We start from the raw sequence: 27,605 nt of genomic DNA, 5'->3' as shown, positions 1-27,605 counted from the left end.
TTATCAGATATGCTTCCTCGGACGTTTTCTGGATGGTTACACTTGGCTACGAAAATGTTCTGTAGGTCACACTAGGTATATAGCGTAACACGGTAGCACACACCACACTGTTCTGAAACCCCCCCGCACGCACGCACGCACGCACGCACGCACGCACGCACGCACGCACGCACGCACACACACACACACACACACACACACACACACACACACACGAATCTGAAACCACATCTGAATATTTTTTTTTGAGGCAGGTAGAAATAGTAGGACACATTTACGTGACTGGATCATTTTCAGCTCTTCCGTTTTCACAGACTGTATGACGGAAGCATGTAGAACATTGTGTGAGTCAACAGTCTGGCTCCAGAGACCAGAACTCTACTCTGTGTCATGTGGAACCAAACATTGTTAGAAACCAACTCTTCTCTGTTTTCATGTGTTCACAGGAAACAGGAGCTGCTGACCATCTCCAACGTCCCCCTGGGAGAATGTCCTCCTTCACCACCACGCACCGCACCTCCAAGCATGAAGGTAGGACAGTTCTCAACGTGCCTGGAAATTTAGGCCTGGCCCTAACTGGGCCGGCCCGAATAATTACCATACGTTGTGTGCCTAATGTCCTCAATGTCACACATCCAACAAGCTTTGAACTGAGCAGATTGGACCTTCTGTTCCAGAGATAATGGCCAAAACATCTTGAAAACGGCCCCTTTCGCCGATTTTCAATTTGAGTTTTGGCCATTGTCGCCCGTTTTTCTTTAATAACACAGGCTAGGAAGGTCGGACGGCGACGAACTATATACCTGAGTAAGGTTCACTTTGAGTTGCATCCAACACACCCACTGCCATTTCCGTCGGCCTTACCGCTAGGCCGCGAGGGGCAGTTGATTTCTTTTTTGGGGGTAATCAATTTTTTTCTTTGTCTTCAGGGAACCCGAGGCTCGGCCCGACCCGACTAATTAGCATAGATTTTGGGCCCGGCCCGAAAAGGTTGTGTCGGGTTCGGGCAGAATTTGAGAACTTTAGCAGCAAAGACACACACACACACACACACACACACACACACACACACACACACACACACACACACACACACACAGGGACATCATGACTACAGCGCGTTACAAAGCATTACACATTAACCCATTAAGACCTAGAACTGTGTCATTTTTAGATTTGAGCTAAAAAGCATTATTTTACACTTTGGGCTATTCAAAAATAGCAGATATACAAGCTCGTAGCGCGGCACCGAGTGCCGCGCTACGAGCTTGTAGATCTGCTATTTTTGAAAAATTATGAAAATGTGTGCAAATCTTTGAATATATATATTTTTAAAGCGAACATTTTTAACTAAAATATTTGCTTCTGGGGGGTCCCTGGAACAAAATATTTTGATGGGGGTCCTTGACATGAAAAAGATTGAGCACCACTGATATAGAAACATATGTTTTTCAGAATACTGTTGAGATTTAGGAGACATGTAGAATCGGCTTCAGGTCTCAATGGGTTAACCGCCAAACTGGCACATTCCCCAAGGGGTGCTCGGTTTCCCCATGGGTGCTCTGGCTCCGGAGCACCGACAGAATGGGTGCCTATGCATACATCACACTATTATTCATAATGTGCCAACAGCTTAGCTGTTAATTGAAACTGTGTCCCAAGTGTTCAGCAGTGCCCGGCCACTGTAGAAGCTCCGCTAGACGCCAGGTATGCCAACGGTCTGGTGGAGTAGACAGTAGACTCATGCCAGGCGTGAGTCTGGAGCAGGTGGTTCAGGCGTGCAGAAGCATGTTCAGGTGGCATGATGCCAGTGGTGAAAGAAGTACTCAGATATAAGTAGAAATACCAGAATATAAAAATACTAGCAAAATGCCTGTGCTCAAAATGTTACTTTAGTAAAAGTACTTAAGTTTTGGCATCAAAATATACTTAAAGTACCAAGAGTGAAAGTACTAAAATGTTTGAAAATATCAGATCTACAAGGTCACAACGCGTCCTGTTGTGAGCTTGTAGATCTGCTGTTTTCAAATAGCCTAGGTATAAAATAGGGCTAAAGTGGTTAATGTATGTTTCAAAACATCCTATGACCGAAACATCCTATGACCCCAGGCTACAAGACTGATGATACGTCCCAGGTGCATCCATGTGATGTTTTTTCGTTATAGTTATTCTATTTATAGTGGCTCATAGGAATTTATAGACTACGTGACACCCAGGAATAGATTGGTGACCACTGGAGAGACGGGTGACAGCCGGAATGTAGACGGCATCCGGGAGCAGTTTGGGTTGGCGCCCCAGTCTGTGTCTTCCGTGAGGAAGAAGCCCAACAAATCCACGGTGAGGCCTTTAGGAGGGCCATTCAAGCAAGCCGCAGTACCACCACGGGCCAATTGACACCATCACACCAGAATGAAATGTTGGAGCAGGGGAGTCTGGTGCAACGCTCAGGTCCTGGACCTGGTGAGACGGAGGAGGAGCCCGGCCAGGAGTCGGTAGGAGCGCCTAGACTCTATGCCAGGTATGCCAACGGTATGGTGGAGTATACAGTAGACTCATGCCAGGCGAGCCAACGTGCCAACAGTCTGGAGCAAACAGATGGTTCAGGTGTGCTGAAACCCTGTTCAGAAGGTGGCATGATGCCATCTCAGTCTGGAAGCCTGTTAGAATAGAATATACTTTATTGGCCATTTTCAGAAGTGCATGGGACATTTTGGAGCTCAGCTCCCAGGGTCAGCATTTTAAAAAAATTATAGAAAATACAGACAAGACAGAATCAGAATCAATCTTTATTGTCACATTACAAGTAAGTGGGTGACATTCTTGGTTGTGCAGGCTCATCATTGCAGTTAAAAAGATAGATAGTCATCTCATAGAGAGAGGGGAGAAGCATAAGTGCATAATATGACTAATCTACATATACAATAAAGTGAGTGAGTGCATAGAAAAAAGTCATGAAAGTGTAAAGCACATTTCACAGTTCAGTCTGTGCAGTGTCACTAGACTTAGTTTCTGTTCAGCAGCCGGATTGCTGCTGGGTAAAAACTGTTCAATAATCTGGTGGTACTGCTCGCCAGGCTCCTATACCGTTTGCCTGGCCGTGGATGCGGCAGCGGTTTGAACAGATTATGGCTGGGATGGTAAATGTCCTTGATGATATTTCCTGCTCCGTCCACCTCCTGTTTATTGGTTTCCTGGATATGCTTATATCTTTTGGGTTGACTTTTTTTCCCCTTTAGTTCGCGAGACATCCTATTTTCAACATGGTCTAACACATGAAGGGACAGCTCCAGTTACATATTTATTTCTCTAGACGACGATCAGTGATCCCCTTTGTGTTTACCAACTGTCTGATACGCGATCATAATGTATGTCTCTGGCCAGTTGGAGAGGTGGGAAAGACGTGCATTTTGCCGGTATATGCTGTTTTCGGCGTGCCTTCGACATGGAGAGTTGACCTCGCGGGTGAATTGTTTTCCTCTGGGCGACGGTGCACAGATCCTGTTTGTGTGTACACAGTCTGATAATAGATTATTATGGATCTACATTTTCTGTGACCAGTTGAAAAGGTTAAATAACACGAAAAAGCTGGCAGTGAGTGAGTTTATTAATGTAAACTCTGGAGTTAAGTAAACATGTGAGTGCTTTTTCCACCACTGCCAATATGACCACCTGAGCAGCCATCACCCGAGTGAAGAGCTGAAATTGAATTGTGTTGATTCTGCTCTGGCATCATGAGTCATGGTGTATACCGGAGGAGAGAGTCTGCTGAAGAATTCTCTCATTTTTCTCCTCCTCCTCTCCGGTGTTGAGGAGGAGAAAGAGAGATGGTTTGTGGAGGCAGGCAGATTAGTGTGGTGATACACGGGAAACAGATAGCTCTGCTTCAGCACAGAGAGACACTCTGTACTTGTACACTATGTCACTGTGATCTGACGCAGGCCTGATTCAATCTGCTGGAAAAATACGGGGGGGGGGGTAGAAAAAATAAACAGTCCACCAAAAGGAAGGTTTTCCAGTGTGTCTAGCAGTGGTGGAAAGTCGCTAAGTATGTTTACTCAAGTACTGTACGTAAGTACAATGTTGAGGTACTTTTACTTTGCTGGAGTATTTCCAAATTTTAAAATTGAAAGGTCTCAGCCCCTCACTGTGGCCTACAGAGGACTGGTGGAAAGCATCCTCACCGGCGGTATCACGGTGTGGTTTGGAAACACTACCCAAGCGGAGAGGAAATCGCTCCAACGAGTCATCAAAACTGCAGAGAGGATTATTGGATCAAATCTCCCTGCCATGGACACAATCTACACACAGCGCTGTAGGAGGAGAGCACAGAGCATCCTTGAGGATCTACACCATCCTGCTCACCCTCTGTTCGTGTGGAGGGACTCAGGACACAACCTCAGACACCACAGCAGGCCAGAGACCATCTTCACCCACACAACATGCTTTTTCAACAGTTTTTTCCCCCTGCCACTGTGCGATTGGTTGCCGAGGACATTAACCCTTTAAGACCTGAGGATCCTAACAGTTTTTGGAAAAAAATCTAAACATTTTTTTTTTCACGATTTTTCAAAAATAGCAGATCTACAAGTTCATAGCGCGGCACTCGGTTCCGTGCTATGAGCTTGTATATCTGCTATTTTTGAATAGCCAAAGACATCTAAAGTGACACAGATGCGTTCCAGGTATTAATGGGTTAAGGACGGTAGTCAATATGACAGATGAACTGAGTCAGTGCAGATGAACTGAATCATGAAAGACTATGATAAGATGAATTGCACTATTATTTGCACTGTTTTTTGGGCGGTGAAACCGCCCCTATAAGTGAGTTTTGGATATTTGTACAACAAATCCTGCGCTGTGATTGGCCAAAAATGTACCCCGCCTAACCCTGCACCGTGATTGGCCAATCACAGTCTATTCAGGACTGTGATTGGCCAGTGTCACATGACACATGTGCATAGCCCTATATAAGAAACCATAACTTAAAAAAAAACATACTAGTTTTTTTTTAAAGTTATGGTTTCTTCCATCATAAAATAAATTTATTTATTTTTTGTACATGATTGGTTGACTCCATTCAGTATTGTGATTAGCTAGCAAGACACCGCCCACTTCACACTGGGTGTGATTTTTAGACTTAGACTTGAAAAATTGTCCAATCAGGATAGAGAACTCGTACAGGGTAAATAAGTGAAATTGGAAGTGATGACACTATAAGCAGACAAAATTGGAACTCAAAGTACACAAAGTGAAGTTAGTAATTGGGTTTCTATTTCCTGATTGGCAACCCACCTGAAAATAGAGCTGGAGAGACATGGAGACCCCTGTTATTATTGAACAAACACTCTATAGCAATGATGAGAATATAGAGCTTTGTTTGCGGTCAGAGCATCTTGTTTTCCTGTGAGGTGGCCGTTCAATTTGTATCCCGTAACCAGTGATGTAAAGTAACTATTTAGTCAATTTTGAGGTACTTTACTTTATTTGAGTATTTCCAATGTTCAATACTTTTACTTCTACTCCACTACATCTCAGAGGCAAATATTGTACTTTTACTCCACTACAATTATTTGAAAACTTTAGTTACTAGTTATTTTGTAGATTTGTATTATTATATTATAAAACATACATTAACCACTTTAGCCCCGTTTTATATATAGGCTATTTGAAAATAGCAGATCTACAAGCTCACAACGCGTCACATCGCGAAGTGTTGTGAGCTTGTAGATCTGCTATTTTCAAACATTTGGGTACTTTTACTTTTGATACTTAAAGGGCAAGACCACTTTGGTAGAGGTTTGGGTTGTGTAGTTACCTTGCCATGATGTAACTACAAAGGTGGACAAGAAATCTAAAATAATTACTCCATCGATTAGAAATTGATAATTCAAAATATGCTCCTCATTGACTTACATTGTATGGTAAAACAGCTCTCAAACTCACTCTTTTAGCACATAAAAGAACACAAACAAAGATGATTCAGACAATATAGAACATCACCAAACCCAGTACTGTTTTTTTTTTAAATAAAAATGTCAACTTCCTGTTGATTTTACTATTTGAAGATCCGGATCCGCAGATCCAGTCCGGGTTTTCTTCCTAATAAAAACAGCAAAATCAACAGGAAGTTAACATTTTTATTCAAAAAACAAACAGTACTGGGTTTGGTGATGTTCTATATTGTCTGAATCAATTTTGTTTGTGTTCGTTTATATGCTAAAAGAGTGACTTTGAGAGCTGTTTCAGCGTACAATGTAAGTCAATGAGGAGCATATTTTGAATTATCAATTTCTAATCATTGGAGCAATTATTTTTTATTTCTTGTCCACCTTTGGAGTTACATCATGGCAAGGTAACTACACAACCCAAACCTCTACCAAAGTGGTCTTGCCCTTTAAAGTACATTTTGATGCCAATACGTTTGTACTTTTACTCAAGAAACATTTTGAACACGGGCCTTTTACTTGTAACAGAGTATTGTTATATTGTGGTATTGCTACTTTTACTTAAGTAAAATATCTGAGTACTTGTACTTCTTCCACCACTGCCTGGAACCCATCAGAGGAAAAAGCCATGTACAGTATGTTTGCAGAAGAGATTACGTAAAAGCCTTTATTTGAATGAGTAATGATCCATCACTAGCTGCTCCCATCGTTCAGCTAGTGCTTCATGGCTCTCCTCCCCGGCCGGATAACATGCATCAGGATAATGTGCTCTTTTGGAAAGTACTAAAGATAGCCCTGCCATGAACGCACCAGCCCAGGGGCTTCAGACAGGTATAGCTTCTTAATCCATTAAGACCGTGAACGCATCTGTGTAATTTTTGATTTATTTGGGCTATTAAAAAAATTGCAGATCTACAAACTCATAGCTATGAGCTTATATATCTTCTTTTTTTAAAGAAATGAAAATGTGTGCAACTCTTTGAATATATATATATATGTTTTAAAGCGGACATTTTAACTCCGATCTGTGCTTCTAGGGGGGTCCCTGGCACAACATATTTTCAGATGGGGGTTCGCGGCCAAAATACATATAATTTTGGGGGTCCTTGACATGAAAAGGTTGGAGCACCACTGATATAGCAACATACTTAGATAGGATTTAGAAAACATTTTTAGATATGTATTTGGCCATGGACCCCCATCTCAAAGTATGTTGTTCCAGAAAGATTTGAATTAAAAAAGTTTGCTTTAAACACTATATAATTCAAAGATAATTTTCACGATTTTTCAAAAAAATTGCAGATCTGCAAGCTCGTAACGTGGCACCTCGTTATGAGCTTGTAGATCTGCTATTTTTTGAATAGCCAAAGCAATCTAAAAATGACACAGATGCGTTCCTGGTCTTAATGGGTTATGGGAGAAATGAGAATACTTAAGTGGTTGTAAAGAGAGCGTGGCGACAACGTAAGTCCTAAATACTTGATCCTCATGTTAACCCATTAAGACCTGAGGCCGCGTCTAAAAAAATTGAAATCTTGAACAATTTTTTGGAAAAAAATATAAAAAAATAATTTTCACAATTTTTCAAAAATAGCAGATCTACAAGCTCGTAGCGCGGCACTCGGTGCCGCGCTATGAGCTTGTAGATCTGCTATTTTTGAATAGCCAAAGAAATCTAAAGTGACACAGATGCGTTCCAGGTCTCAGAATCATGTTGACATGAATCTCTTCCCAGAAGTCCTCTGGTTTGCCTTTTGAATGCATTTTCTAATTGAAATTTCCAATACTTTTATTTCTACTCCACTACATCTCAGAGGCAAATATGTTTTACTCCACTGCAATTCTTTGAAAACTTTAGTTATTTTGCAGATTTTTGATTATTATTACAAAACATACATTAACCACTTCAGCCCTATATACTTGAAAATAGCAAGTATATAAAGTAAATAGCAGATCTACAAGCTTGCAACACGTCACGATGCTACGCATTGCGAGCTTGAAGATCTGCTGTTTTCAAAGGATTTTCATACATTTAAAAAACTTGTGAAATGGGACATTCTGCATAATTAGTACTTATACAGTATATTTTGATGCCAATACTTTTGTATTGAGTATTTACATGATGGTACTGATACTTTTAAATGGAGTACTTTTTCCACCACTACTCGGGAGCGATGCTCGTTGAGAACGCATGCAATACCTGCTGTACCCGTTGTCAGAGATTACCCATTGTACAGGTCTGTCTGTGTCCCTTTTATGCCCACTAGATTTTCAGGCTGCTTCAAGGCCTTCAAAACCTAGTCCTATATTGCGCGGATAAGATCAATGATCACCAAAGTAGGGCCATTTTAAGTGTTAAACACTGTTATAACACTGCTGCCGAGCAGTGATAAACTTGCAGCACCCAGGTCCACTGTCATACCTGTGCAACCTTGTGTTCCGGAGTTGGGGGTCTACGACCACTTCCTGGTAAAACTGGAAGTGAACAGATTCACTTCCGGGTTGCACCATTGAACTCCACACCCCTCAGAAAGTGTGTGGGTGACGTTTCTAGGCAATCCGACATAACGCAAGTTGTAATCTTTTATGAAATTGGAAGTATGTGGAACCCCAAACTCATTCCTAAACTTAACCTCAGTAAAACAAATGCAAGAATACAAGAAACCTCCACACAGAGTAGAAAGGGCCTACTCTGTGTGGAGTTTGCATGTTCTCCCCGTGTCTCCTAGGGTAGTTAATACCCTCACAAAAACATGTAGTAATCCTGGTCGCTATACCGCCTCCCCCATGACAGCCGGGGCGCCTGATGGAGGGGAAGGGAACTGGTTGGAATAACGTGTTCCTTCCACGCGCTATGTCCTACCGGGGAAACTCCCCCCTGTCAGGTGACAAGAAGGTCAATTGGCTCTCATGCATTGAAGGAGGTATGAGCTCGGCCCTGGGCTCCCTAGGCTGGTGGGGGGAGTGTAGCGCCCAGGATCACTTAGAAAATTGGCACCGGGTGAAAAAAAAGGGTTACAAAATCGCGGGGAAAAAATGGAAGAAAAAAAAAAGAATACAAGAACCGCTGAGGGCGAGCGGTCCGAGAAATAAATGGGGGCGAGTGCATGCTGGGCAAGACCTAGCCGGTTGAGCTACTGTCTGAACGGGAGTACCAGATTTTGGCGGAAGTACCGCCCAAGTAAATGACGTTGATGCTTTACAAATCTGTTTACATTCTCTGTGAATGAAACAAGCCTTGTGATTGGTCGAAAAATATTGTTTCCGGGGGAAATGCGTACGACGTAAGTCCCGCCCCGAAGACACTCTCTGCATTAGATCGTGACTAGGTTTTTCTCTTCGCAGATGAATAAAGGCTGGGAACGAGGCTAGGGCGAGTGTGTTTTGGGGCGAGCGTTCCGGTTACATGTCATTGTTCCGACATGTCATTGTTCCGACATTACTAACCCTATCCCTATAACCCTAACCGCGCGCGGAAGCCACGTAGTCGGAGTAGTGGGATTGTCGGACTTCCGAGCAGTCACCGAGCGTTCCGGGTTACCCCGCGGTTGAAGTATTTTGTCCAGCGCTGTGCACCACCAGCCTTCCTCCTCAACCCACCTGATGGGGGGGACGTCAAACAAACAAACAAATAGCTTCATTTTATCTCCGGGCAGCCATGCGGTCACTAAACAACGGCATCAGTCACAGAGATAGAGGAGACACCAGGGTTCAATCTTTCACACTGTTGACCCCAGACTCTCATCTATTGCTTGGGAAGGCAATAATCAAAGTGACCAGGGAAGCATTTCTCTGACATTGGAGAGGAGAGGAGGAGGAGGAGGAGAGAGGAGACCACACCACTCCTTAAAGCTCTGACAGCTTACCTTACACTTTAATGGTCAATGTCATGTGGAAAACGTGTATGTACAAAACCAGTGGTGGAAAAAAGTACCCTTTAAGTACTTTTGTACTTTCACTCAAGTCAATTTTGAATTCCGAAATTGTGCTTGTAACAGTATTTCTACATTGCCGTATTGAAACTTTTACTTAAAGGAATAGTTCATTAAAAAAAATTTTTTTTCCATCGATTAGTCACACCATGGAGACTTGAATTCATGGATATTGTTTTGTTTTTGTCGCATTCCTAAGCCAATAATTTGATGACCAGCAAACCGGACCGGTAGGCAGCGGTTCCGGTAGGAGACACAAAAGGAGACTCTTTGTGTCTCCTACCGGAACCGCTGCCGGTCATCAAATTATTGGCTTAGTAATGAGACAAAAACAAAGACATATCCATGAATTCAAGTCTCCATGGGGTGACTAATCGATAGAAAAAATGTTATTTTTGGTGGTGAACTATCCCTTTAATTTGATGAAAAAAAGACATGAAAAGATGAAATATGGAGATACAAGGTTTCTGCCGTGACGAAATGCATTGTAAAAGAAACAAACAATGTCACGGACCCTCCACCCCAGCTGTGCACAGACAGCAGAATTAAATCCACACTACATAATTTAGTGGTTCAAATGAATCATAGAAAGAATCTTGCAGGATTTCACTTGGGTTGCAATTGAGAAAATAAAACGTATAAAAAGTTACTTTCCTCTTCTAACCCGGATTTGAACAGAATCAGAATCAGGTTTATTGTCACATCACAGGTTTACAAGGTAAAACAGTGGATGAAATTCGCTTTTGTACATTGTTCCAATCGCAACGTTATTTCCAATAGAATAAGGGGAGGGGGGGGGGCAAGTGGGAAGGAAGATCAAACAAGAGGACAAGAAATGCCAAAAAGGTATCTACATATTTACACTAGTACCTGAGATAAAAATATGTCATAAAAGTATAACAAAGGTGCCTGAGCATAGCAGCAACGAACCCGATTTAGTGCCGCTTTAAACTGCAACAAATCTTGTATACTGTACGTGATTCTTTTTTGTTTAAACCAAATTTTAAGCTCTATATTCTGATAGTTCAATAGTTGTATCTCCTTCTCTCCAGCTCTTTAGCAAACTGAATTCAACCAATGTCATCTAATCAGGAGAGAAAACCCATTCATCAGCTTCAATTTTATACTGTTCCAGTTCCAATTTTGTCTGCTCATTTTGTTTTGTCATCACTTCCAATTTCACTTGTTTATCCTGTGTCCTGTATGAGTTCTCTCTCCTGATTGGATAGAATTGCAGTATCCCGACAATGAAAATTGTATTTTGTGTTTACTAAAAAGCCTGAGAGACAGGGAGAGCCCTGTTACTGAACAAACTGCAATGATTGCGATGATCAGAATATAGAGCTATTTAACACTTATTATAACACAATATCACGTGCTGTACCTTTAAGCCTGATGTATACTTTGTCATGTGACCGTGCCATTGGCACAGTCATACGAAATGGTCAATAGCAGTGATGAAAAGTAACTAAGTACATCTACTCAAGTACTGTACTTAAGTAACATTTTGAGGCATTTTTACTTTACTGGAGTATTTCCAGTTTTCAGCACTTTTACTTCTACTCCACTATATCTCAGAGGCAAATATTGTACTTTTACTCCACTATAATTGTTTGAAAACATACTAGTTACTTTGCAGATTTTGGTTATTATTACAAAACATGCATTAACCACTTCAGCCGCTATATACATTTCGTCCATCTGAAAATAGCCGATCTACAAGCTCACAATGCGTCGCATCGCGACGCATTGTGAGCTTGTAGATCTGCTATTTTCAAATGATTTTAAAACATTTTATACATTTGAAAACGTGTGAAATGGGACATTCTGCATAATGAGTACTTCCTACTTTTGGTCCTTTATATGCATTTTGATACCAATGCTTTCGTACTTTCACTCAAGTAAATTTTGAATTCCAGGACTTTTACTCGTAACAGAGTATTTCTAAATTGCAGTATCGATACTTTTAAGTGAAAAAACTCGAGTACCTTTTTCCACCACTGCATTGAAGTCAGTGTCATGGTCCATTCATGACTCCTTCCTAATTAGCGGGTTAGGGCGCGGTCACACCGCACTTTTACTTGACCTCTGGGGCGGAATCTGCCAATCTGCTTTGTCAATGCAAATGCGTGGATTCATGGTGTTGCGCGTCTGTCTTGTGAATCCACGCATCTGCATTGACAAAGCAGATTGGCAGATTCCGCCCCAGAGGTCAAATAAAAGTGCGGTCGGTGTGAGCGTGCCCTTAGGGATTGTTTTGCACAAAGGAAGGAACGCAGGTAGCCTCATGTTTTATGAAGACCTGGTTGTGAGATCAGTCTGTCAGACAATGGAAAGGAAAAAAATACCTTCAATTGAAAGAAAATAATGCATTAAATTCAAAAGAATTGCAGTCAGTAGAGAGGATGTGAGGTACTGCAGAGCCAGAATACTTAAAGGGATAGTTCACCCATGTTTTCCCTCTATCAATTAGTCACCCCATGGAGACTTGAATTAATGGATATGTTTTTGTTTGTTTTGGTTGCATTCCTAAGACAATAATTTGATGACCAGCGGACCGATAGGCAGCGGTTCGGTTCCGGTAGGAGACACAAAGGAGACTCTCTGTGTCTCCTACCGGAACGGCTGCCGGTCATCAAATTATTGGCTTTAGGAATGAGACAAAAACAAAAAAACATCCATGAATTCAAGTCTCCATGGAGTGACTAATCAATAGAAAAAAAGTCATTTTGGGGGTGAACTATCCCTTTAAGTACAGATTTGAGGTACTTTCACTTGAGTATTTCCATTTTATTTTAATGATATACGTCCTACTCCTCTTCATCTCAGAGGAAAATAATGTAAGTAGCTTGTGTTACTTTGCAGATTTAGATTATTAACTCTATAAACGCCATTGACTCGAAAACGCGTCAATTACTACTTAATCCACCCACGCCATTGACGCGTTGGATTTGCGTTCATTGTTTAATCTCTGATCGCGCTATGCTGCTTAAAATTCAATGTTATTCTCGAGTTCCACTTACTTCACCCATATCTGCATCCGGTTTCATGACCTGGGTTCCGTTTCCGTTTTTTGATTATTTTCCCCCGGTCATTTTCGTCCAAAATAGGTAAACAAACGGTTTTTCACACGGTATGACGGACAAAGGGACAGCTTCTCTTCTATAATCTATGGTCTGGGTGACGATCAGTCATCGCCGTCGTGTATCACATCGTAATTTTGACGATCAAAACAATCTGGGAGGACGTCACATCCGTTTTCATGTTTTTCCCTGTCTAATCGCCCAAGAAGGGTAACAGTGACACAAGGAGCTGATCAAGCTATCATGTGCTGCTCTCTAGTGGCGGATTTGTGCTGCGTCTTTACAAAACAGTCTGATCAATTATTTTCATGAACATTTTCAAAATATAAAAATAAAAAAAACACGAAAATTGCTGGCAATGGGGGAGTACTTTATGAAAATACTCTGGCAGTCAAAGAGTTAATACAAAGTATGTTAACTCATAAATGATGACATCTTGTAAGTTAAGCTACCCAGCAACAACATTACAATAATGAAAACAGAGTATTGCATTACTAATTACAATCCAATAATATCATTCTGCATAATGAGTATTGTATGAATAGTAATATATATTTTAATGCAATGCTTTACAGTGTTTATTACACTCTCTCTCTCTCTCTCACTCACTCACTCACTCACTCTCGTCTCTGTGTGTGGTGTCAGTACATAATATCATTTGTATTTGATCAATTATCTGCTATTTTCGGCAAATGTTCACCCCAGAATAGGGATGCTAGGGTGATCATTCTCCCCAGAATACGGATGCTAGGGTAATCAGCAGTGGTGGAAAGTAACTAAGTACATTTACTCAAGTACTGTACTTAGTACAATTTTGGTACTTTTACTTTACTCAGATGTTTCTACTCCACATCTCAGAGGAAAATATTGTACTTTTGCTCCACTACAATTATTTGAAAACTTTTAGTTACTAGTTACTTTGTAGATTTACCACTTCAGCCCTATACGTTTTGGCCATTTGAAAATAGCCGATCTACAAGCTCACAACGTGTCGCGATGCGACGCGTTGTGAGCTTGTAGATTTCAAAAGATGTTTATACATTTGAAAACTTGTGAAATGTGACATTCTGTATTTTACTTTTGGAACTTTAATCACATTTTCATACCAATACCGTTGTACTTTTACGAAGTACATTTTGAATTCCTGACTTTTACCTGTAACAGAGTATGTCTACATCGCAGTATTGATACTTTTACTTAAGTAAAAAAAACATGAGTACTTTTTCCACCACTGGCTATAGCGTGGGAAAAGGTCAGAAGACATCTTATATAGGATGCCACCGAAATGTCAAATGTAAAAAAAAAAAACAGCGTCACCAAATCGTTAAGTCCTTCCTGTTTGCTCTAAGGCTACTTATAGAACCGGTTTGGTCTGGTCCAGGTCTTTGTGTTCTGCTTGCCACGACACGTTTCCCCTTAATCTCAGTCGATCCTTCAGGAGGAGAGAAGGTCTATAGGTATTTTTTAAAGCAAACTTTTGTAACTCAAATCTTTGCTTCTGGGGGATTCTACAAATGTCTTCCTAACTAAATCCTATTTTTATTTTTTTTAAATTTATGTTGCTATAATATCAGTGGTTCTCAAACGTTTTTCATGATAAGGACCCCCGAAATTATATGTATTTGGCCGCGGACCCCCATCTAAAAATATTTTGTTCCAGCCCAGGGACCCCCCAAAAAGCAAAGATTTTAGTTAAAAATGTATATAAATATATTCAAAGATTTGCACACATTTTCACGATTCTTTTCCAAACAAAGCAGATCTACAAGCTCATAGCGCGGCACTCGGTGCCGCGCTATGAGCTTGTAGATCTGCTATTTTTGAATTTTGAAATCAAAAAATGGCACACAGTTGCGTTCCCGGTCTAAAGGTGTTAAAGTGGTGCTCAGTGAGTCATCCACACGGTCAATAATTCAGACGCGACGTGTCAAATATTATACATGGTGTGCATGGGGAGCTATTGTGTCAGTTGCCGGCGTCTGTCGGGGGCGTCAGAGGCCCCTTGGGGAATGGAAGGTTACCGGTTCGACCCCCCCCAAACACACACACACCTCCCTGGGTTAAGTGTCAAAGTGTCCTTGAGCGAGACACTGAACCCTGAAGTGCTTCCGATGAGCAGGTTGGTGCCTTTCATGGTTTCCTGTGTGTGTGTGTGTGTGTGTGTGTGTGTGTGTGTGTGTGTGTGTGTGTGTGTGTGTGTGTGTGTGTGTGTGTGTGTGTGTGTGTGTGTGTGTGTGTGTGTGTGTGTGTGTGTGTGTGTGTGTGTGTGTGTGTGTGAGACTGTAATAGTAATAGTGTAATGGTAATTCTATTGGATCTTGTTTATTTGATACACTTATTTGTTTTAGCTCTTGCTCATTTGATTTTCCTATTTGTCTCATCTGTTTAAGAAAGTAGGTAGCTGATATATTGCACTTTTACCTCAGCGCTAGGTATACTCTTAGTTGCTTGTTTTAGAAAATAATGCACTTAAGACTTCTGGTGATTATAGTTTTGTTCCCTACCTATGTTGAATGCACTTATTGTAAGTCGCTTTGGATAAAAGCGTCTGCTAAATGACTGTAATGTAATGTAATGTAATGTAATGTAATGTAATAGTGCTTTGGATAAAGGTACGTAGATCCATTTATCATGTTTCCATAGCCTACATAGTATCAGGATAAAGGTACGTAGATCCATTTATCATGTTTCCATAGCCTACATAGTATCAGGATACAGGTACATCCATTTATCATGTTTCCACAGCCTACATAGTATCAGGTCTTTGGATAAAGGTAGATCCATTTATCATGTCTCCATAGCCTACATAGTATCAGCTCTTGCTTTGCCGTCAGTCGCTTTGGATAAAAGCATCTTCTAAATGCCTAAATGATTCATTCTAAGGCAGTAGCCTATTAGAGGATTCTCGTGTTTATACTGTGTGTGTGTGTGTGTGTGTGTGTGTGTGTGTGTGTGTGTGTGTGTGTGTGTGTGTGTGTGTGTGTGTGTGTGTGTGTGTGTGTGTGTGTGTGTGTGTGTGTGTGTGTGTGTGTGTGTGTGTGTGTGTGTGTGTGTGTGTGTGTGTGTATACTTGCGTCCGTCTGTGTGTGTGCTCGCGCGAGCATGTGTTTGTGTTTGTGTGTGTGTGTGTGTGATCGTGCGCTCGTGTGTGTGTGTGTGTATTGTGGAGACGCACAGACAGGAACAACCGGTTCTACTTTAGCAAAGCTATTCAGGTTTTCAGCCGGACTGCATTGTCCTGTTTAAGCAATAATGAGAGAGAGAGGGAGAGAGAGAGACGGTTAACAGACAGACAGACAGCAGGGGCGAGATCTACATGCACATCACACAGTCTGCAGGAGAAACGGAGGTGAGACCTACTTGCACATCACAGATTGTGGGCGAGAGAGAGAGAGGAGCTTTCTGAAAAGTCTGCAGTTTGCCAAGGTGTTCAATGAATAGAGATCAAAGGGTGACACACACACACACACACACACACACACACACACACACACACACACACACACACACACACACACACACACACACACACACACACAGGTGCAGGGTTTAGTTGTGTACTGAACTTTAAGGTAAGTGAGCGTTCTCCGCCTCGTAGCACAAACACACACATCACACTACATAGTTGTAGTGTTCCTTATCAGAGAGAAAAAGAGAAAAAAAACATAATTATGGAAGCTGTGTGGCATTAATTATTCAAGGCAGTGATTGCATCGCTGCACTGTGAGTAATCTGTGTATATATATCAGTGGTTTTCTAACTTTTTCATGCCAAGGACCCCTAAATTGATATACATTTTGCCGTGGACCCCCTTCTGAAAATGCTTTGTGCCAGGGACCCCCACAAGAGAAGATTTATGCCCCCGTCCGTCCGTATAGTAACAGATATGAGGTTAAAACAGTATAGTTGCAGATATTACGTGAGCTTAAAATATCCGCATATATAATAACAGATATGTAGGCCTACATGAGGTTAAAATAGCAGATACAGTATCAGATACATACAGTGGTTCTCATATGCAGCAAAAGAATAGTATTGATTGATTGATTGAATACTTTATTAGAAGTTTGCAGAAAAAAAGCACATGAAAGTACAGTTTAAATAGAAGGTCAGCTAAATAGGATTTAAAACCCAATAAAGGCTTGTTTCCATTGGGGTCCTTTGTACTCAATTCATAGAGACATTTAATGACAGACAGATATACACTACCATGCATAACATCATAAAAACAGTTTAAAAATAATGAAAACTAAAAATATGTACAGTAAACAGTTTGAGGGTTGGGGGGGGGGGGCTAGGTTATGACTTTTACAGGGGCCAGTAGCATATATAGAGAACATAGACCTTTTTCAGTGGTGGAAAGTAACTAAGTACATTTATTGGGGGGGGGGGGGGGGGGGGTTCCCGCTATTCCAGTGACAGTGGTGTCAGATAGTGGTGTTGCTGCTCTTACCACCATTATTATAGTGATTATTGGTTATGGTACTAATAATTTAGCCCTGGGATTCTTAAATCCTGTGTTGAGGGTCACACAAGGAAAAAATGCACTCTTGAAAGTTGAAACAAAAATAAGTAGAGAACCATCCATTCATTGGGGAACCATGCCCTACAGGTTGCCACGGGAGAAGGCAAGAGAAGGTTGGTATGAAAAGTGAGAATGTGGGATGAGGGAAGGAGAGTAAGAGAGAGAGAGAGATGATTAAGTAGTGATGACGTCAAACAGGAGACAGTAAGGTGAAATGAGTACATTTACTGTGTGTGTGTGTGTGTGTGTGTGTGTGTGTGTGTGTGTGTGTGTGTGTGTGTGTGTGTGTGTGTGTGTGTGTGTGTGTGTGTGTGTGTGTGTGGTGACTCTCACAACATTGTTTCTAAGAACCTTCTCTGTCTATATGAGTCATTCATTAAAACACATGTTTTATAAATAAATAACACAATGTAATAATCATAACACATCCTCTAACGACTGTCTGCTGCTTTTCACAAATACAACTATCACTGTGACTCTATATCTATGTAATCTACACGATATAATATAGAGATGCCGGTGAACCCCAGAAGAGAAGGACCTTTAAAGGAAAATTCAAACTTATTAAAAACGTTATTATAAACATTATTTTAAAAATAATAATCAAAAACAGCCGATCTACAAGCTCACAGCGCATCACTTTGTGACGTGCTGAGAATTACACTACAATATGATCCTGTCCAAAAGAAAATGTCAGTGAGTAACCAGTAATTATGAAGCATCATAATACCTGACCCTAAAAGTCATCATAGAATGCTTTATAGTGTTATGATTATTATTATAGCGCATTCTGATCATTTATGAGTTTGTATTATTATAATTAGACAGTGTTTTAAAGCAATTATGGGCTAATGCAATGCAAGCGTGTTTGTTAATGCATTATAGACAAGTGTTACCACAATATTTGTAAAAACATATTACACACATGTGCGCGCGCGCACACACACACACACACACACACACACACACACACACACACGAACACACACATTGTTGTCCTAATAAGACCTCTCTCTTCCGTTTACACTCTCTCTCTCTCTCTCTCTCTTTCTCTCTCTCTCTCTCTGAAATGTAGTGGAGTCAAAAGTACAATATTTTGTCTCTGAAATACAGTGGAGTGGAAGTAACAAGTATTCAAAAGTACTAATACTCGAGTAAAGTACAGACACGTTCTTGATGAGCAAGGGTGTGTGTGTGTGTGTGTGTGTGTGTGTGTGTGTGTGTGTGTGTGTGTGTGTGTGTGTGTGTGTGTGTGTGTGTGTGAGAGTGAGAGTGAAAGGGTGAATGTAAGGCTTAAGGGATAAAGGTGCTACTGTATAAATGCACCATTTACCTGACAGGAGCGCTGCCATCAGACGGAAGGATTAAGGAGAGACACGAGGGGGGCGAAACAAAAGCTTTAAAGGCCAATCATTCTACTGTTGACATCCATTCTGACATTTATATTTTCTGTTGGCTTGGATTCAAATCCTGATTCCCATTTTGTGTCCCTACAATACAACATGGCATGCATGCACAGGGTAGTTTACTGACTTGTCCTACTGACTAGAAACCAGACAGACAGCTGAGGAACAAAGGTGTTGTTTGAGAAAAACGGTCCATGCAGAACAAATCCGATAAAACAGCTGTCTCTCTGTCTGTTGACACTACAGCCATAATTACACTGCCTGTGTCAACTCTCAGACCTTTAAATGGTTAAATATTAACCCATGGTTGTAGGTAACTGTGTCTCTGTGTCTTTCACAGTGTTAGAAGCTGCTTGTGTTTGTGTGTTAAGTTGACTTTTCTCCTTTTAAATCAATTCTGTAAACACATATTTATGTACTTGATTTTACTACTTGTGTTCTTCTCTTTTTATGCTCTTTTAAAAGCCCTCTTCACCATGTTTAGTATGTGCACTTATAGAGAGAGAGAGAGAGAGAGAGAGAGAGAGAGAGAGAGAGAGAGGCACACTGCAAGTTTTGCAGTGCCCCAAACTTGTGAAAATAGAAGATCACAGTTCACACGCTTCTAGATTGGCTTGTAGATCAGCTATTTTCTATATCAGCTTTCTGTTTTTTTAATTCATGGAATTTCTTCGTGTTTTAATTAAATCATCTTGAAATGTATTTTTTATCCAATCCACTTTATTTATAGAGCACATTTAAAACAACAGTGACAGTGTTGAACCAAAGTATTGTACACTCGGTAAACAAATATAACAAGAGTAAAACAATAAATAACATTCAGGTGCTGTAGTTCCAGACTATATAACATTCAGGAGGTGTAGTTCCAGACTATATAACATTCAGGAGGTGTAGTTCCAAACTATATACTGTAACATTCAGGAGGTGTAGTTCCGACTATATAACATTCAGGAGGTGTAGTTCCAGACTATAACATTCAGGAGGTGTAGTTCCAGACTATATAACATTCAGGAGGTGTAGTTCCAGACGATATAACATTCAGGAGGTGTAGTTCCAGATATAACATTCAGGAGGTGTAGTTCCAGACTATATAACATTCAGGAGGTGTAGTTCCGACTATATAACATTCAGGAGGTGTAGTTACAGACTATAACATTCAGGAGGTGTAGTTCCAGACTATACAGTATTGATTGATTGATTGAAATTTGTATTAGGCAAAAGAATGTAAAACAACACAGTTACATTTATAATGCTTTTGTCTAAAAGGTCCGGCCAAAAAAGTCCTTGCGGACTTGTTTCCGTTGGGGTCCTTGAGTTAATTTCATAGACATATATAGTAGCAACCAAACAGTTCAAAAATCAACATGAAAATACAGATAATACAGAAAAAATACCACTATGTACAAAAAAAAAAAAAAGCATTTAAAAAATATATGTACAAAAAAAGGGGGGGGGGGGAAGCATGGAAAAATAAAAATTATATACAAAAAAAACATGAGGAAATACAAAATATGTACAAAAAAAGAGGAGGGGGGGGGGGTCGTCTGTCTACAGGGAAACTGGTACTAGCTCCTCTTTCGGCCTCCAGAAAGATGGGTTTTTAGGGCTGTTTTGAATGAGCCCAGCGAACTGCATTTTTTGAGGGATGGGGTTAGACTATTCCATTCCTTGGTGGCTGTGCTATAGAAGGAGAATTTGCCCATGTTTGTTTTATGGGTGGGTGGTACCAGATTGTTGTTTACGCTCCCTCTAGTTTCGTGGCTGTGGGTGTCACTAACTTTTTCGAGGTATTTATACAGATATGCGGGTATAGGGGGCATATCGGGCAAATCTGCATTTACAATTTTGAAGACCAGACCTATTTTTAGTTGTTTAACCCTGTCTTCCACCCTGAGCCAGCCTAGGCTGGCAAAGTGAGTGGGAGAGAGGTGGGTCATGGGCCCCAGTCCGAGAAGTAGTCGGATCAGTTTGTTTTGGGAGGTTTGAAGCTTAGTCTTCAGTGACACTGAGGTGTAGGAGTACCAAGAGGAGCTAGCATAGTCAAAAAGGGGCTGAATCAGGGCCCCTGAGAGGGTCCTGAGGGCCTGAGGGTTGACAAAAGAGGAAACTCTGCCCATAAATCTGGTTCTCTGGTTTACTCCTTTGACCACCTTTGCTGCCATGCTTTCACCTGTCAGGTATTTGTCAAGAATACATCCCAAATAGGTAATCTCTTCTTTGCTAGTGATGATTGTGTCATCGACTTTGACCTTGAAGTCAACTACCTTCATTTTACTGAGGGAATGTTTGGTCCCAAATAGGATGGATTCAGTTTTCCCAAGGTGTAGAGACAGTTTGTTATCAGTAAGCCAGGTACGGATTTTTGAGAGTTCAGAGCTGAGAGCTTCCTCAACTTGCAACTTGTCCTCACCCGATATCAGGAGTGCCGAGTCATCAGCGAACAGGAACAGTTTGCAGTTACAGGCAGCATTCATGTCGTTAATGTATAGAAGGAACAGTATACGGCCCTAGAATGCTGCCTTGAGGAACCCTGCAGCTCACCGGGAGGGATGAGGACATGGTTCCGTTGATGTCAACCACTTGTTCTCTACCCTCCAAGTAAGATCTCATCCAATTTAGTGATGTGCAATCTAAACCAATCGCCCTCAGCTTATCAAGTAGAATTGCGTGGTTTACAGTGTCAAACGCCTTTTGGAGGTCCAGCATGACCATGCCACAGTATTTGCCCGAGTATACCTCACGTTTGATGTAGTCGGTCAAATATAGTAGGCATGTGTCAGTGGAGTGGGATGTTCTGAAGCCTGATTGGAATTCAAACAACAGTTTACGCTCGCTGAGGTAGCTGTTGATTTGTTCTTGGATTGATCGCTCTATAACCTTTGAGATGGAACAAAGGATGGAAACAGGCCTATAGTTGCCAGGATCTAGTTTGCTTCCTTTTTTAAATAGAGGGATTACTCTTGCCAACTTGAATTCTTGTGGGACGTGACACTGACTGATGGATAAGTTTGTAATGTGGGCTACTATGGGAGCAATGGAGACCGCTGCGTCTCTGAGGAATCTGGTGGGGATGTTGTCAAGGCCGGTGGCCTTGTTAGGCTGTAGGGCGAGGAGTTTGTTTTGCACATCATCAGTCAATACAGGTTTGAAAAAGAAGGAATCTTTTTTAGCCCCTAGTTTCTCATAGTGAGCTTGAATGTGGTCGGGGCCATACAGACCTGAATGCTGAGGGAGTTTGCTTACCAACTGGGTTGCAACTGTGGTGAAGAAACTGTTAAAACAGTCCGCTACCAATTGCTTGTCGGTAGTGAGCGAGCCACTTGAAATAATGCAAATGTTTGTAGATTTAGTCTGAATTTTTCCGTTGCAGCCTAATTGTTTTAGTGCCTCCCACAGTTTTTGTGGGTGGCTTTTGTTTTCCTCTATGTTCTCATTTAAGAAATTCTTTTTGGCATTTCTGATCAATTTAGTAACTACATTTCGTAGATTTCTGCACTTTTCAAGTAGCTGCTCACTTTTGTTTTTCCTGAACTCGGAGTAGCTTTTGTTCCTGAGTTTGATGGCATTCAAAATGTCACCCTTCATCCAAGGTTCTGTGCTAGCTTTGACCCTCACCACCTTTGTGGGTGCGATGTTATCAAGTACACACAAAAAAAGCTTTTTTGAAACAGGACCAGGACTCCTCCACAGAGGTGCAATTTAGGACATGGGACCAGTCCATTTTTCCAAGAGCTGTTGTTAGAAGATCACTTGAGTAGTGTTTCATAGACCTGCAGCTGATTGTCCTGTGACAATAAGCTCCAGGTCCGTGAATCTTCCGAGTGCAGAAAATGATATCGTGATCACTTAAGCTACACTCAATCACTCCACTCTTGGAAATTCTGGATTGGTCCGTTGTCAACACTAGGTCTATGATTGATTGAGAAGCAATGCCTACCCTTGTAAAATGCTTTATCAGCTGGGTAAAGCTGTGCAGGTCACAGAACTTTCTGAGGGACTTAAAGATAGCTTAGTCTTTCTTCAGAACACAGGTGTTAAAGTCACCAATTAGTACCGTCTCAGAGTTTCCTAAACCTGCCACATGATCCTCAATCAAGTCATAAAAAGCATTTTGATCTGGGGGTCTGTAGATGGCGTGAAGCTATTGTCCCACGTCGACGCCAAGCGGTGGTGCCAGGAGATGGTAGAAACAGGGGAAAAAACACAGTTTTCTTGTGCTTTTCTCTGGGAGATACCCTGTGGTTGTCTTGGGCCCGTGTGGCGCATGAGGAACTCCTCTGGGTGACGCTGCTGTTGGGGAAGCCCTTGTCTCGTCATCGGCCACATTCCCTCAGGCGGTGGTCGTCTGCTTGAGAATGCAGGACTTGGAGCCAGCATGGATGTCAACCGGGACAAATAATCCATCCTTGTTTCTCCAGCTCTTTGCTGGGGTTCATTCTTATCAGGTGAGGTGGGCCGTTGCCAAACAAAGTTATTTGTCTGCATGTTGTGGACCGGACCCTGTCGGGCGCTACCGTCGCGTTTGAAATCAGCTGTGAAGTTGCTTAGGCCGTTGAAGTTGTGATCATAGCGAGTCTCCGTGCTCTTCACGGTCGGTGGGCCGGGATTAGGGTGTACATTTCCCGACAACAATAAACTCAACCAAATAATCTTTCTTACTGTAAGGCCGTCCAGCTGGTTTGGTGTCCTTCTCCGTGTTTGAACCGATTTACTCGCGCCGACCACTTTAAAAAGTAACGTCGCCGCGTCTTGCGGTAAATCTCCGTTTGGATTCGCTCTCCGTTGAAGCTGCACATTGTGGGACTGTTGTTTTCGCCGTTGAAGAATAGAGCGCGGGGTAGAATCCAGGAGCGGATAAAAGGTGCGACCGTCCTCGGTGAAAGCCATCTCATCTGAGGTGGCATTCAGGAGGTGTAGTTCCAGACTATATAACATTCAGGAGGTGTAGTTCCAGACTATATATAACATTCAAGAGGTGTAGTTCCAGACTATATAACATTCAGAAGGTGTATTTCAGACTCTATGGGTGGGTTCGGAAATACAGCACTGAGCGCACTGGCCAATACAAACTAATAGGCGAGTGCGCTCCGGTGCGCAATTTCCGAACGCACCCTATATAACATTCAGGAGGTGTAGTTCCTAATCCAGACTCTATATAACATTCAGGAGGTGTAGTTCAGACTCTATATAACATTCAGGAGGTGTAGTTCCAGACTCTATAACATTCAGGAGGTGTAGTTCCAAACTCTATATAACATTCAGGAGGTGTTTGTTCCAGACTCTATATAACATTCAGGAGGTGTAGTTCCAGACTTTATAACATTCAGGAGGTGTAGTTCCAGACTCTATATAACATTCAGGAGGTGTAGTTCCAAACTCTATATAACATTCAGGAGGTGTTTGTTCCAGACTCTATATAACATTCAGGAGGTGTAGTTCCAGACTCTATATAACATTCAGGAGGTGTAGTTCCAGACTCTATGTAGCATTCAGGAGGTGTAGTTCCAGACTTTATAACATTCAGGAGGTGTAGTTCCAGACTTTATAACATTCAGGAGGTGTAGTTCCAGACTCTATGTAACATTCAGGAGGTGTAGTTCCAGACTTTATAACATTCAGGAGGTGTAGTTCAAGACTTTATAACATTCAGGAGGTGTAGTTCCAGACTCTATATAACATTCAGGAGGTGTAGTTCCAGACTCTATGTAGCATTCAGGAGTTGTAGTTCAGACTCTCTATAACATTCAGGAGGTGTAGTTCCAGACTCTATATAACATTCAGGAGGTGTAGTTCCAGACTCTATGTAACATTCAGGAGGTGTAGTTCCAGACTCTATATAACATTCAGGAGTTGTAGTTCCAGACTCTATATAGCATTCAGGAGGTGTAGTTCCAGACTCTATATTACATTCAGGAGGTGTAGTTCCAGACTCTATGTAACATTCAGGATGTGTAGTTCCAGACTCTATATAACATTCAGGAGGTGTAGTTCCAGACGTTATGTAGCATTCAGGAGGTGTAGTTCCAGACTCTATATAGCATTCAGACATTCTGGATTAGTTGTCTGGCCACGTGAGACTAGCCTTGAGCTGACAACAGACCCAATATTTCTGATCTGTCTGGGAAGACAATGTTCTATTCAGTGGTGGAAAAAGTACTCTTTTTTTTACTTAAGTACAGTACTTGAGTACATGTACTTATTTACTTTCCACCACTGGTTTTATTATGGACAGTAAGTCAGCAACAGCAGTCTGTTGGTCCGTTACGTGTTCCTACTCCGCTCTGTGTTTCATACTGTGTGTGTGTGTGTGTGTGTGTGTGTGTGTGTGTGTGTGTGTGTGTGTGTGTGTGCGTGTGCGCGTGCGTGTTTATGTCCATCCATCTGTGCATGCGTGCGTGCGTGTGTGTGTGTGTACGAGCGTGCATGTGACATGAGTTGTTGGTATAATTTGAGACAGGTCTTTATCAGCGTATGCGTGTGTGAGTGAAAGGGTGAATGTAAGGCTTTGGATAAAGGTGCTACTGTATAAATGCACCATTTACCTGACAGGAGCGCTGCCATCAGACGGAAGGATTAAGGAGAGACACGAGGGGGGGCGAAACAAAAGCTTTAAAGGCCAATCATTATGCTGTTGACGTCCATTCTGACATTTATATTTTCTGTTGGCTTGGATTCAAATCCTGATTGCCATTTTGTGTCCCTACATTGTGACAACAATACACATAGAATACAACATGGCATGCATGCACAGGGTAGTTTACTGACTTGTCCTACTGACTAGAAACCAGACAGACAGCTGAGGAACAAAGGTGTTGTTTGAGAAAAACGTTCCATGCAGAACAAATCAGATAAAACAGCTGTATGTCTGTCTGTTGACACTACAGCCATAATTACACTGCCTGTGTCAACTCTCAGACCTTTAAATGGTTAAATATTAACCCATGGTTGTTGGTAACTGTGTCTCTGTGTCTTTCACAGTGTTAGAAGCTGCTTGTGTTTGTGTGTTAAGTTGACTTTTCTCCTTTTAAATCAATTCTGTAAACACATATTTATGTACTTGATTTTACTACTTGTGTTCTTCTCTTTTTATGCTCTTTTAAAAGCTCTCTTCACCATGTTTAGTATTTGCACTTATAGAGAGAGAGAGAGAGAGAGAGAGAGAGAGAGAGAGAGAGAGACACACTGCAAGTTTTGCAGTGCCCCAAACTTGTGAAAATAGAAGATCACAGTTCACACGCTTCTAGATTGGCTTGTAGATCAGCTATTTTCTATATCAGCTTTCTGTTTTTTTAATTCATGGAATTTCTTCGTGTTTTAACACATTGGGTGCCAGAGGTTTATTAAAATATTATACGTTGAGTGCCTGCATTTCTTCCATCCACTTGCGTTATACGTTTCGTGCTGTGAGAAGCCCAGACGCGGAAGTGCATGTAAACAAAGCGTGCGTGCGAGACGGCGGAGGGTCCCGACTAACGCCTGGAACAATAATATTTCCAACGCGATCCTCCATTGCAGCGTGATCGCCGATCGAAAACGGCTCGTTTTCACCACATTAAAAAGAAATGGAGATATTAAGCTTTTAGTCAAGGAGATAACATTGAAAACGCCGACCGGAAGGATTTTTGACATGGAGCCACATCCAGGCTCTTCTTCTCAGAAACTCCTTGGGTGATGTCAAAGTTTCGTTTTAGCGCCCCACGTGGGCCACTCGTATAAAAATAGAATTGGGTCAAAAACGGTCCGGACCGTTTTCGGCACTTCTCGTTTGGACCCTCAAAAACGGTCCGGACCGTTTTTGGCATTCATTGTGTTAATTAAATCATCTTGAAATGTATTTTTTATCCAATCCACTTTATTTATAGAGCACATTTAAAACAACAGTGACAGTGTTGAACCAAAGTATTGTACACTCGGTAAACAAATATAACAAGAGTAAAACAATAAATAACATTCAGGTGCTGTAGTTCCAGACTATATAACATTCAGGAGATGTAGTTCCAGACTATATAACATTCAGGAGGTGTAGTTCCAGACTATATACTGTAACATTCAGGAGGTGTAGTTCCGACTATATAACATTCAGGAGGTGTAGTTCCAGACTATAACATTCAGGAGGTGTAGTTCCAGACTATATAACATTCAGGAGGTGTAGTTCCAGACTATATAACATTCAGGAGGTGTATTTCAGACGCTATGGGTGTGTTTGGAAATACAGCACTGAGCGCACTGGCCAATACAAACTAATAGGCGAGTGCGCTCCGGTGCGCAATTTCCGAACGCACCCTATATAACATTCAGGAGGTGTAGTTCAGACTCTATATAACATTCAGGGGGTGTAGTTCCAGACTCTATAACATTCAGGAGGTGTAGTTCCAAACTCTATATAACATTCAGGAGATGTAGTTCCAGACTTTATAACATTCAGGAGGTGTAGTTCCAGACTATATATAACATTCAGGAGGTGTAGTTCCAGACTATATAACATTCAGGAGGTGTTTGTTCCAGACTCTATATAACATTCAGGAGGTGTAGTTCCAGACTCTATGTAGCATTCAGGAGGTGTAGTTCAGACTCTATATAACATTCAGGAGGTTTAGTTCCAGACTATGTAACATTCAGGAGGTCTAGTTCCAGACTCTATATAACATTCAGGAGTTGTAGTTCCAGACTCTATATAACATTCAGGAGTTGTAGTTCCAGACTCTATATAGCAT

General features: G+C 41.5%; 1 protein-coding gene across 8 annotated transcripts in view; it reads left to right on the top strand.

Annotated features, from left to right (window-relative positions):
• rap1gap2a (RAP1 GTPase activating protein 2a) overlaps nucleotides 1–27,605 on the top strand; it is a 189,471-nt gene that overhangs the window by 112,414 nt on the left and 49,452 nt on the right. For 6 of the 8 annotated variants that reach the window (XM_080429439.1, XM_080429440.1, XM_080429438.1 and 3 more), the window contains one exon: nucleotides 447–531. In XM_080429439.1, the coding sequence (XP_080285565.1) occupies nucleotides 447–531 (85 nt within the window). Of the gene's footprint in view, nucleotides 1–446; nucleotides 532–15,000; nucleotides 15,080–16,217; nucleotides 16,310–27,605 lie in introns of those variants that run through there. The other 2 variants (XM_080429444.1, XM_080429441.1) reach the window with 2 other exon arrangements.

This window comes from Gymnoscopelus braueri (assembly GCF_963280865.1).
Source record: "Gymnoscopelus braueri genome assembly, chromosome: 5".
In the NCBI taxonomy this organism is placed as follows: domain Eukaryota; kingdom Metazoa; phylum Chordata; class Actinopteri; order Myctophiformes; family Myctophidae; genus Gymnoscopelus; species Gymnoscopelus braueri.
This window is presented reverse-complemented; position numbering and strand designations above follow the sequence as displayed.